Consider the following 13,466-nt stretch of genomic DNA (forward strand, 5'->3'; position numbering starts at 1 on the left):
CATTTTATATTTATATCATTTATTATTACAATTGCTAATATTTCTTTATTATTATTAGCTGTTTATATCATAGCTATATGCTTTTTTCATTTCTGTTTTATATATTAAAAGTAGGCTAAATAGGGGGAAAGTGTCCCAATCAACCTGAATTCATCCCTAATTAAATGAATTAACAAATGTATTTATCTATTTAGTTGTTTACTTTTATTTAGGCCTACTTTAAATAATTTTGTAATCCTATATTTGTTAAATAAATAAATAAATAGTTAGTTCGTTGCTTTAACAACAACAACAACAACAACAACAACAAAAATGTATTTCGGTCCTCCTAACACATCTAAATTGTACAACGAAAGGAGCAGCTCACCCGTCAGAATTTATCACACCATAAAACATCTTCTGAATCACTCACATATTACTTTATAAATATACAGACATACTTTATTGACTTTAGAGACATATTTTTCCTCTCATTTAAGATGCAAATGTGACGTTCGATGGGTGCCCTCCCCCTCTCTTCCTCAGATGGTACAGTCCGTTTAAAGAGCCGCTTGGAGTCTCTCGTGCGTTCAACTCTCTCCACGAGAGCGCGCGGCGGAAAGATTCGTTTAGTGAAGCACGCTGTTTTATTCTCTCCAAAGTCTCTTGGCTCTCCCTGTTTATCTTTCTCTCTGACAGCCACATCCAAACACAGGACAATATGGGACTCTGAATATCCTTTCTCATCTTGTGGATTGGGGGGGGGGGGGAGGGATTTCTGAGGTTATAAAAGAGAGCACAAGGACAGGATGGGATTTTAGTGTGTTTATGATGCAGCAGGCGATATGACACGCTCCGTGGGTTCTGTGGATTCTCCCGGCAGGCGAAGATCCGGAGAATGATGGACGAGAATAGGCAGCTCGCGCAGCGGATCGATGGCACGATCCAGTGCGCGAAGCAGGAGGTGGCGAACCTGCGCGCGGAGCTGACAGCCACCGGTCACAGACTGGCGGAACTCGGCGAGCTGGAAGAACCGGGCGAACCGCAGGAATATCAACAACAGAACCACCACGGTAAGGAACCGCGTCCGCACCTGTGACCGCTCATATTACCTGCGTGACCTTCGAGTGAATTGACAAAATAGCTACAAACTCTCTCTCTCTCTTTTGCTTCGATTCATTCTAGTGGGTTAGTAAGGGGATTCCGTTTTCAGTTTCCTCACTGACAGCTGGAGTGTTTCAGGAAGATTGTAGTAGCCTATTTTTTTGTGCGTGAAAGTGTCAGGAAATAATGCTTGTGTGTGTGTGTGTGTGTGTGTGTGTGTGTGTGTGTGTGTGTGAGTGTGAGTGTGATTTTCATTAAGAGAAAGGGTGTTTGTTCATCAGCAAGTTTCAGAAATCAACTTTTTTTTTATCATCATAAGACATATAGCCCACTGTTTTTCTAACTTAACTAATTTAACTAATTTAATCAGTTCATTGAACTAATTTAATCAGTTCATTGAAATTAAACATTGCCAAAACCCATGGCTGAATATTATGAAATGTTACATAACCAATCCAAAAATACCAAATTTATCCTCCATGTTTTGAGCATCTGGCCATTGTCATTTTTGGTGGCAGTTTACATCTTTCCCTTGTTTAAACAAGATATCCACAAGAGAAACTGTTTTATTGAGAACCCGAGTACTGTAATCGAGCACGGCTCATGTTTCAGGAAATGGCCCTTCATTTCATTTTCCATTAATGCTAGTCTCACTAAGTGTACCACATTACAGAAGAGAGAGCATATACGGCCCTCCTGCCATTCTGTTTGCTGTTTGGTCATTGATTGATTGGTCAGTCTTCTGATTGTCTGTAAGCTGTGTGGTGTAGCTCAGGATGGCTTTGGTTTTGAGTCTCTTGGGTGTTCAGAGTGAATCTCTGTTTCAGATCCACCTGCTCTCTGTGGGTGGAGTGGACACCCTGGGCTGGTGTGGGTCATAACATTTAACAGATGCTTTTTATCCAAAGCAACCTACTGTACTCCAGAGCCACCCTGGGGTTGTGGTGTGTGACTTGCTTAAGGGCACAATGATGAATCAGGATTGTGATTTCCATAATCACTCAACAATCTCAGATAATTGCTGCTGCATTTAATATGCCCTCAAGTGACAGTGAAGCTTTGTGTCTAAACAACCATGCATACATAATTTCACACTTTCTTACAAGGTTACACAATACAAGGTTAGTCTGTGTGTGTTTTGGTGAGAATTAATCCATTTTGCCCAGTAAACATTTTTTTTAGAAATGCTACAGTAAAAAACTGTTAATTGTAAATAACATTTGCATTTATGCAATACATTACTGTAATACAACAAAATATTTTTTCCAGTGTGCACGTATTACATGGCTACTTGTTTTTTTTTATGGTGTTTATTTTTTATAATGATCACTAAACTGTATATTTTACCCTCGTCTGTGCCACCCAATTTTTTCATATCTGTTTATCTATTTGGTAAGCAGCCGCATAACAAGTGGGAAAATGTACAGTCTGCCAGTAGTTATTGCAAAACAAACCTCTTTCAGATGTACATCACAGGATGATATTTATTTTGTGATTATGCTGGCCTACTGTACATTATGCATATTACTTGTATAAAGCATATAAAAATACACTTATCTTTCTATTCCTCAATAGAAATCCGTCACATGACCGCAGATGAATCCTGACACTGTGAGGCTCTTGCCAGCAGCTCTCTCTGATTTCATTCAGCACTTCATTGAGAGCTCAGCAGATTGTGATCTTGTGTCTAATGTCCCACATCCACTCCAGGAAAGGCACTTTTCTGCCTTGGGTTTGGCTTGCCAAGTCACTTGATGCAATTTATTTGTATGTGCATTTATGTATTTGGCAGATGCTTTTATCCAGAGCGATTTAAAAAGCGTTCAGGCTATACGTTTTATCATTACATGTATTCCTTTAAAAATAATTACATTACATGATTACATGGTAATCAAACCCATGACATTGATGTTGCTTGGGTCTGTTAAGCTACAGTATTTCAGTCTGGCCAAGCTACTCTATCCGCGAGTCAAGGACTTGATTGTTGTTGCTTGTGTTATTTTGCCACATGTCAGAATGCAGGACATGTATATTGACAAAATAATGACTTATCAAGATGGAAAATCAAACAGACACATGTGCCCAGACACGGGCCTGTCAGTGTAGATGAGAACAGTGCTTATTTATCTCTTGGAAGAGAGAGTAGCAGTGCAGATGGCCCTACAAAGACCTGCTGATAATGAATGAGACGCTCAACGCATACAAATAAACACACACACATACGAACACGTCTTTGTGTCTCAGTTATTTTCCCAGTTATGGCATAGTATCTACATTAAGAGTTATTTTATTTGCCTAAAGATGATGTTTATAGAGTGTTTCCCCATGGCCAGCAAAGGATGTGTCTTAAGTGCACTTGGCCATGCACCATACATCTGACTTATGTGATATTGATGTTTCTAAATTGCTTTAATGGCCTGGCTTCATAATTGTTTTGATGTAACAGCTGTCGGCTGCCATGCACATACAGGAAGGCTGGTTGTTTCTGTTTCTGTTCAATTAAACTTACACATACATTTGAGAATAGCAAATATGAGCTAGTAAGGATAAATCACTACCAAAGTAATTGCTGTAAAGCTACTGCTTTACTTTGAGAGACAATACCAACAGAAGATTCGCTCCACACAGGTGAACCTGTGTTCATCTGTAGATTATGTCATAGGGGCCGTTCAAATTCCCCATCTATCGGTTTCTAGGCAGCAGTGTGGGTTGCTAGGCAATCTTCTCTCATTATGACATCACAAAGGGGAGGACTGATAATGCAGCTAAAAGCTTTTCTCCCTTCTCTCTATATACGCTTGCACACACTCCAGCGGATCAATGCTTTTAGTTTATCCTACTGACATTAATGAGCTATTAAGGGGGTCGTTAGCTCTTCATATTTGATTGTTGCGTTGTATAAAAGTGATTATATTTTCATATGGCTGTTTGTCCATGTTCATAAGGGTGTTTGATCATTTGTCCTATCTATTATTAAAATGCTAAATCTAGTTGTTTGTATCCCAGCAAGAGCTTGTTTATAGACAGGTGTTGTATGTGTGTGAGCGTGCTGGGATGGGAGCTGGCTGAAAACAGTCCTGATCCTCATCCCTCAGACGTGCAAACTGCCTAATTTAAATGCAAGGCAGAAGATGAAACATCACGACATATATCCAGATCAAGCAGCTGGATTGAAGCAGTCAAGAGCTCAGCTCACTCATAAAGACCATTTCCATGCTTGGATCAAAAGGAATCACCATAATTTAAGATTTAAGGCTGTAAATGGCAGTAAAGCAGCATTAAAGGTCAGGCTAAATCACCACCATCAAGTTAGAGACAGTACCGGGCTCAGTTTTAATCTAATATTATTAGACATTTGATATGAGGATGTGCTCTCAAGTGATACCTCATTCTCTCTCTTTATTTGATCCTACTTGAATTCCTGATGGTGCTTCCTGATGGTGCTGACTGATGTTGCTCCTGGCCTGTGATTCTGGCTCCTTTCTTGGGAATGATGCTGTTTAAACTTGCGATGAAATGGAACTAGCGACAGATCTTTTGTTCCATATTATGACGTAGATCCGAATGCAATGTGATGTGTAAGATGTGGGCATTGAACTCAAAACATGAAGGATGGGTTTGAGGGGCCATTTACATGACACCGTTTTCAACTAAAAACAGAAAACTTTGAATACGTTTTGGCCGTTCATTTACATGACAACAGTATTTTGGGGGCCTGTAAACGAAAACATTTGAAGATGGGTTTTAAAGTGCAAGTTTTTGAAAACGATACCATTATCATTTCTGTGTAAACTACAAAAACGTCAATCAGAATTTGTGAAAACGCTGGTGCGCATGCGTATTACGTGTTCAATCTATAGGCGTGTAGTTTTTCTTTACAAAGTTGCATCGCCAACTACTGGCCTGGCAGCACAATACAGCGTTTTTAATCATTTTCGCAGATCTGTGTGATAATGCACCGTTTTGACAATGTTGTCTTCTGTAAGCGAAGAACACCAGGGAAAATTTTTCCGCTTTTAGTACATCGTTGTTGTATGAATGTACCCTAAGTCAAGTCACCTTTATTTATATAGTGCTTTATACAATACAGATCGTTTCAAAGCAGCTTTACAGTGATAACAGGAAAAAGATTTAAGTATGCAAAGTTCTTTTTGGCTGTACAGCAGCTCTGAAAGAAAATACTATCATTGTTCGGCATTGATTTCAGTTCCTTTGTAAAGATCATCAATTATTAAATTAGTTCATTTCATCTATAAAGCTTTTCTACAGAAAACAAACAGTGATGTCATCGTCCAGCTCAGTTCAGTCCTCAGTGAACTAAATAACTGGAATTGTCCTGCATACGTCACTAGACAAAAGTTTGTTGTTTTTTTCTCTGGAAGGTCCAATTACAGTGCTTAGCATAAGTGAACACACCCATGCTAAAGTTGACTAAAAAGTGGAATAAAAAAAATCATCTTTGGAAATTTATCTTAATGCCTTAATTAAAAAAATGATGACAAATCCAACCTTTAAGGAAACCAATTTTCTTTGTGAACGAATAATGGAAAGTAAATAAATAAATGTGCTTCCTTAAAATACAGGCGGCATAAGTCAGTACACCCCAATGTTAAATTCCCATAGAGGCAGGCAGATTTTTATTTTTAAAGGCCAGTTATTTCATGGATCCAGGATACTATACATCCTGATAAAGTTCCCTTGGCCTTTGGAATTAAAATAGCCCTACATCATCACATTCCCTTCACCATACTTAAAGATTGCCATGGGGTACTTTCCATAAGATCATCTCTCAATGCAAATCAAACAACTTATTAGGTTAACTGAAATAAAACCATGCCAATCTCTAGGTATGGTGAAGGGTATGTGATGATGTAGGGCTATTTTAATTCCAAAGGCCAAGGGAACTTTATCAGGATGTATAGTATCCTGGATCCATGAAACAACTGGCCTTTTAAAATAAAAATCTGCTTGCCTCTATGGGAATTTAACACAGGGGTGTCCTGACTTATGCAACCTGAATTTTAAGGAAGAACATTTAGTTATTTACGATACATTATTCATTCACAAAGAAAATTGGTGTCCTTAAAGGTTGGATTTTTGCTATTTCTTTAAATTAAGGCATTAACATTTATTTCCAAAAGCTGATTTTTAATTCTTCTTTTTAGTCAACTTTAGCATGGATGTGTTGCCTTATGCCAAGCACTGTATGGCAAATTGGTCAAATTGTTTTGAAAAAAATTAAATGTAAACATTGATGAATTTTTCACAATATGATCACAATAAAATATGCATTTAGAAAATAGATGCATTGAAATATAATTTGACTTTAACCTTTAACTAAAGGTTATAAAGATGTTGCCTCTTGAATAATGCAGACTCATTATTTTATTTGACTGATAATGCTGCTCTACTCTATTTTCTTATGATGTTGAGTCAATCTTGTACCTTGTTGATATTCACTGCCTCTTTCCGCACCAATTTTGTGACTCACTTATTTTCACGCCGTAGAAAAAAAAAGCACACTGATTAATAAGTCTGCACAACACAAATATGACTGACTGACTCAATCTATCTTGTTCAGCAGTTCCTCTGGCCAGGCCGCTGGGTGTTTTGTATTGGTGGCTACTTTAGCTAGTTGTTTTGCTGATTTGCTGTTCTTGAAACACAGCATAGTTATGGACAACTTTAGACTGATTTCATAGGGCAGAATTATGTATGTGCTAGTGATGTCACAAGTGAATCAGCTGATATTTTATCATTTTGAGATTACTGGCAAATATTTTTTAGTAAATTTAATCAATATTGTGTGAAATAGGTGAATTCTGTCTAGATTTTATTTTGTATAATTAAAGGGGTCCTATTATTTCCTTTTATGAAGTCTTGATTTTGTTTTAAGGTGTACTAGAATATGCTTTCATGCTTGTTTGTTCAAAAAATTACAGCACATCTCTTCGCATTCTGGCTCGAACGCGCCATATAGTTCCTATTTCAATGGAGCCCCTCCTTTCGAAATACGAAATGTGCTGTGATGTTGGTTAGCTTGCCCAGTGTGCTGTGATTGGCACCGCTGGCTTTTACGCGCATGTTTGGCAAATGTCCCGCCCCTTACCATCACCACAAGCTCTACTCAGATGTAAATATTAAGGATTGTGTCAATTTCAAAGCCTGATTAAGACCCTGACAATGTTAACAAACAAGAGGATTATCCTGAACTGATTTCATGCACAGACTTTGCAAGCACAGATTTCGCAGGACGTTTCAGAGTGGTGTTTAAAAAAAAAAAAAAATTATACATTTTAGGTACGATGTTATACACCATTTAATCATAATATTTGTTGGAAAACGATGGTAATACAAACAGGAATCGATCACAAAAGCTACAGTAAAAACTATATCAACACTAATGTTGGCTAGCAGGGGAGCGGAGCCAAACAGCTTTGCCCTTTGTTTACATCGTAGCAACAACATAAAACTTGTAATTTGGAAACAAATGAGTTTTGAAATAGGGGTGGGAAAAACAGCGTCCTTTTGACATAGCTGTAGCTCAACCAGGCCTCGCCCCCTTTTTTTGCATTTTTCCGTGGGCGGGGATTAATTATATTAGTAAGATTATGACATCACAAAGCCCAGAAAAAAGGCATTGTAGTCCAAACGAGTCGTTCATTGTAGTTCTTGAAAAGTGGATTCTGTTAAATAAAATATCTCCCTTTGGAGTGGACTTTGAGCTTTGTAACCTTGCAGATCTTGTTTATGCTCAACATTACAGACTAACTAAAGTTGAAAAAGTCAAAAAGCATAATAGGACCCCTTTAAGTTATACACTACCTGTTCAAAAGTATGATGCCAATATATATTTTTTAATAAATTAATACTGTAATTCAACAAGGGTGCATTATATTGATCAAAAATGACAGTAAAGAGATTTATAATGTTACGAAAGATTTCTTTTTCAAATAAATGTGTTCCTGTTGTGCTTTCTATTCATCAAAGAATCCTGAAAAAAAATGTATCATAGTTTCCAAAAAAATATTAAGAAAATGTTTGAAGATTTATAATAATAAGACATTTTACTTAAACACAAAATCAGCGTATTTGAATGATTTCTGAAGGATCATGAGACACTATAGACTGGAGTAATGATTCTGAAAATCTAGCTTTGCCATCACAGGAATAAATTACATTTTAAAATATATTAACCTAGAAATTTTCAATAGTAATAATAATATTTCACAATGTTGTTACTATATTTTTGATAAAATAAATACAGCCATAGTCAACCGAGATAAGAGACATCTTTCAAAATAATTAAATAATCTTTCGAACGATCTTATATATCGGCATCAGCTATTCAAAAACTCACATCGGTCAACAACTACCCAGAATAATATAGCTTGCTTCTGGATTGATGTATCTAGGATTTTAAAGACCCATACACACTGTATTACAGAACATAGAACCAGTTGTTTTGCAAAGGGAAGTTCTGTGAACTTGACAGTCTGTCATGAGTCGACAAATTGAGAGAATCTTATCTTTTGCTGCAGCGCATTCTGCCGTTGGCATCAATTGAGCAAGAATCTCAGACAGACACATCTAGGACCACATTTCTTTTTCTCCTCGTCTGTCTCTCCGTTTTCTCTCTCCCTGTCTTTTTTTTTCATTTTTTTTCACAGGTACTCACTTGCATGCTGAACTGATGAACGCTGTGGTCATAAATCTTCACTGGTGTGTTGTGATATGTTTGGCTGTCACCATACTGAAGGTGTTTAGGTCACCTGACACCTGCACATCCTGCTGCGCTAATGCCTGTGATTGAGGCTGTTTACTCCTCTAGAGCATTGTAGTGCTCTATCTGAGTCACTTTGTGTAAATGTGTGTGTGCGGCTGTATCTCAACTTAATAAATCATGAATGCATCAAAATTTGAAAATAACTTTTTTTTCACACCTGCTGATGGCAAACAGTGATGAGCCACTGCAGCAAAATTACATTAAAAATCAAGTTTTCTACAGCAGAAAGAAACAAACGTCTGTACAAATGAAGCTGATTATGCGATGCAAGCATTATAATAGATTAGTTTACAAAACACGTACTATGATAAAAGTGTCGGGGCATACCAAAGTATCGTTCAAGAAACCGTCCAAAAATAACTCTATTAATCAATAATCTTGAGTTTTGCAAAAAATTTAGGTATGTTTTTCCTATGTGTTGGTCGAAACAGTTCTGGAGAGGGAAAAAAAACAATGGTCATTTAGCTGTGGTAAAAATTATAGAATGCAATGGATTTGTCTTTAGTATTTACTGTTTGCCATTTGATTTAATCAAGAACATACATCAAAGAGACTATCAGTCTAATGCTTTGATAATTATCACATTTTTAATGTATTTATTTTAAATGTATTTTTTTTGCAGCTCCTAATAAATGTACTATCCAACTGCTACTATCAAAACAAAATATACAATTGGGTGTGTTGAAAGTTATATTATAACATTACTCTACTTATTGCACACTGCAGTAAGCTAGATCAATATTAGAATATCATATTCATAAAAGCTGAATGACCTGTCTAATAAAACACATAATATATTAAAGCTTATTTAGTGTTTCCATGGTTTCTAAGGTATTAAAACCAGAAACCGAGGTTAATGCAGATATGAGGTCATTGACAGGTGACGCAATGACACAGGATGTTACACTTGTTAAAATGGCTGATTTCTCTGGATTTGGGATAATGTAAGTATACAAGTCAACAAAATATATAACATTGTTCTATTTTAATCCGAAAATGTTACATATTATGCCTTAAAAAAAATTTTTTTTTCTACTTGCATTTGTTGCTTGTTGAGTTTTAATTTTGGATTCCGTATACAGCACGTCCATAAGCTAAGTTAACTTCACATTTATGAGCACAGTTACAGTATTACACATTGGATTGGATCTCTGTGAGAGAAGGTGTAAAGGGGCAGTCTATACAACCTTTGCACAGCATAACTTTAAACTTCTCAATGAACTCACTTCACTCTTATTCCCCCCCCCCCCCCCCCCCACACACACACTTCACAGAGTGTCATATTCCACCTGCTCTGTTAGTATGGAAGATCTGGAGGAGCTTACAGGAGATTTTTGCCAATTGCTCTCTCTCTGTTTCACGTTTGCTTGGCCTCAAAGCAGTTGGAAAAAAGTGAGTTGTTAATTTGTGTGAGAGGAAATGCATTTGTTGTCATTCACACAGTGACAGTTACTAACCTGTGGAGCATGCAAGTTTTGCTCCTAGGCGTGTAATTTGATCAGCCACATTTGAATGTGAAGCGTTTTCTGCCATATTTAAATGTCTATAGGGTTTCAGTCAATTTCTTTGGCACTGTTGTAAAATTAGGCAGTTATGTTTGTTTTATATTATGTAGCAAAGGACTTGTGATTTGGGATGTGTGATTTATATGGAGTTTTGAGAAATAAATTTGTGTAGATTTTCCAAACAAATCATCTATACAGCATGTTTGGTAGTAGATAAAGCATAAACGTTTTTGTGTTAATGTTTGATTTGTAAGGGTGCATTTTGTGTGTGCTGGTGTTTGCCAGTGTTCACTATAATGTTAAACACAGATGTCAAGAGTAAGCTTATATCTGTTTACCGTTTGGCATTAAAACGACTGGATGGGGTTACCAGCGTGTGTGTGTGTGTGTGTGTGTGTGTGTGTGTGTGTGTGTGTGTGTGTGTGTGTGTGTGTGTGTGTGTGTGTGTGTGTGTGTGTGTGTGTGTGTGTGTGTGTGTGTGTGTGTGTGTGTGTGTGTGTGTGTCTATTTGCAGCACTTGGAGATGATATGCTTCTGAAATAAACACTGTACACTGCCTACAGTACCAATGAGGTTTAAGAGGTTACAGCTCCATGTCAAACTCTGTCTGCACAACTGGAATATTTTGGTTAGCGTTTTATAAGTTTTGGATCACAGACATTGTACTCTGTATTGCAGTAACATACTTTAATTCAAATCCAGCTTCTTATTTGGTGTCCTGGATCAAAATGAAGTTTTCCAATATTTAAGCTGTTAAACCAGAGGTTTTTATCATTGCCGTGCCTCTGGACATTATTTGGCTGGGATTCATGATGGAAAAAGCTCTGCACACACATGTGTATACTGATCAAGGAGAAGATGACTGAGGCAGAGTTGTGACATTAAAGCCGGGAGGTTAAAAAAAGGCTAAAGGCTTTATTAAAAGCACTGACATTTTTCACTGTGGTCTCTCTACACTTTAAAAGCAGTAGCGCATTCAAGTTCAACACATAGCGACTTGATGTGAAGGCCTGATTACATGCCTGTGGTTTGTGAAAGCAACATTGATCACGTCATTCAGGGAATGTACAAGGCCATCAGCACAGCTTTACCTGATCGGTTTAAACAGATCTTTCTTTCACTATTATTCACTCGTTTGTGTCCTAAACATCTCATTCAGTGGGTTTAATTGGTTGCTTATGGCACTTTACAAGATTTTATTCTTCCTTTTATTTTGCATTAATATACCCTTGAAGTGTCAAGTCTGTTAAATGGTGCACTCTGATTTAACCATCACAATTATTATAGTCATGCTTAAAAATTAATTGAATATGTTTAGTCATTTATTGTAAGTATTCCATTTCTGATAAGGGTGACACTTTACACTTTAATTCAAGTGCCTTTAACTTACTTTGTTGTTCTGTATATACAACAAAAAAAAACAAATTAAATATATATATATATAACCTACATTGTAAGAGCATTACTGTGTACATTTTTCTTTGGTTTTATTAGCTATTTTTAAAGTATTTTTTGTGGTAATGCCACAGATACTGTAAATTAAAGATCAATAGTGTTGTTGATACCAATAGCAGTGAACTTTCTCAATTGAAAGTCTTTTAAATACAACAAAACATTTGATTTAACTATTTAAAAAGTGTAATATTAATGTAAATGGTTATTATTATTATTAGATAATACATTACAACGATTGCAGGTACCTTTCAAGTATTTTCCAATTAATTAAACGGCTTTAAAAAGAAACAATCAGTATAGTAAAATGAGGAAATTGCAACAAGCAAACAAGCAAATTGCTCTTCAGTATCTGTTGAAGGATTGCTTTCCAAAAAATTCTCGTTTGCTAACATTCACTAAACTGACTGTGTTTGAATATTTTGAGTATTGCACTACCAGTTACAAGTTTGGAAACATTAAGGTTTTGTAATGTTTTTGAAAGTAGTATCTTAATCTCACCAAGGCTGCATTTATTTGATTGGAGACTTTTTTTAGTCCACGGATTAAAGCGTTGCCGTTTTAAACTCTTCATTTAACAGGATAATTTTTTTTACAGTGTTTCAATTGCTGTTTTCAATTGACGTAACTTGGAAAAGTATTTTGCACCACAGGTGTTTCCTATTTCCAAATTTAGGCCCGTCTGACCTTCTGTCTGAAACAGCCAGGCATATGAGTTTTGGGTGCCGTTACCTTGGCATTAGTTGCTTAGCAACCCCTGGTCATATCCTGACTCAGCTCCAGAAAGACAGAGGAGTTTTGACCTCTGAATGAGATATTTCAAACTTCACATCCTCCCAGAGCACACACAAACAATGTCAGATCTGTTTAGTAAACCGGTTGTATTTAACCTCTTTAGTCATCCCAATTGGTTCCCTTGGTGTTGGGATGCTTATGGTGATGTAAATTTATTTGATTAAGGGGATGTGTTTTCAAGGATTTACAAGAACAAAAATGTTCACATTCTGTGTTTAAAGTCTTTAATTGTTTGAAGTTTCCTTCTGCTGCATTTCGTTCTTAGTTTGACATGTCATTCCTCCCCCTCACTCTTTTATCTTGATTCTGTCGCTTTGTCTGGGAACAACAACACATTTCATCCATTCATCATCGATCTGTTAAACTCGGCATGTCAGAGAGTCACGGAGACGGGGAACATTTTCCACTCAAATTGCTATGCTGAGAACATCATTTGTACAGAAAAAATTTGTATTAAATTAGAAACGATAAAAAAAAGCATTTTTACTATTGGTCTCAGACTTTGTGTTGAGAAATGCTTTTTATATAATGCTCTTTGACAGCAAAAGGGTTTGAGAGAGACTGAAGAGAGAATGAAAGAGCAAAGAAAACTAGATGTCTTAACACTTAGCACTTTAGTGATTTTATGTCGCTCACAATCACGAAATCAATATTTTTCAAGTGCGTGTATACATGTGTGTAAGTGTTTTGAGTCGCTGACAGCTGAAGGATCTTATCGCTCTCATCTGAAGGATGTTGATCTTTGCACCCGCCGAACAGGTTCTCTTATCCGTCAGTGCTGAAATTGAAATTGAGTGACGGATGATCAGAGTGAAAACAACTTCAGAGAGAGAGAGAGAGGAAAC

At 36.7% G+C, this 13,466-nt stretch overlaps 1 protein-coding gene across 3 annotated transcripts in view; it reads left to right on the forward strand.

Annotated features, from left to right (window-relative positions):
* The first annotated feature begins 535 nt into the window (after positions 1 to 535).
* The window catches only part of kazna (kazrin, periplakin interacting protein a), a 59,619-nt gene continuing 46,688 nt past the window's right edge, over positions 536 to 13,466 (forward strand). The window contains exon 1 of one of the 3 annotated variants that reach the window (XM_077223943.1): positions 536 to 1,052. In XM_077223943.1, the coding sequence (XP_077080058.1) occupies positions 878 to 1,052 (175 nt within the window). In that variant the 5' untranslated portion in view covers positions 536 to 877. Of the gene's footprint in view, positions 1,053 to 10,165; positions 10,262 to 13,466 lie in introns of those variants that run through there. The other 2 variants (XM_077223944.1, XM_077223945.1) reach the window with 2 other exon arrangements.

This window comes from Siphateles boraxobius, unplaced genomic scaffold (assembly GCF_051911475.1).
Source record: "Siphateles boraxobius isolate OS27281-9 unplaced genomic scaffold, OSU_SipBor_1 9, whole genome shotgun sequence".
NCBI lineage: Eukaryota > Metazoa > Chordata > Actinopteri > Cypriniformes > Leuciscidae > Siphateles > Siphateles boraxobius.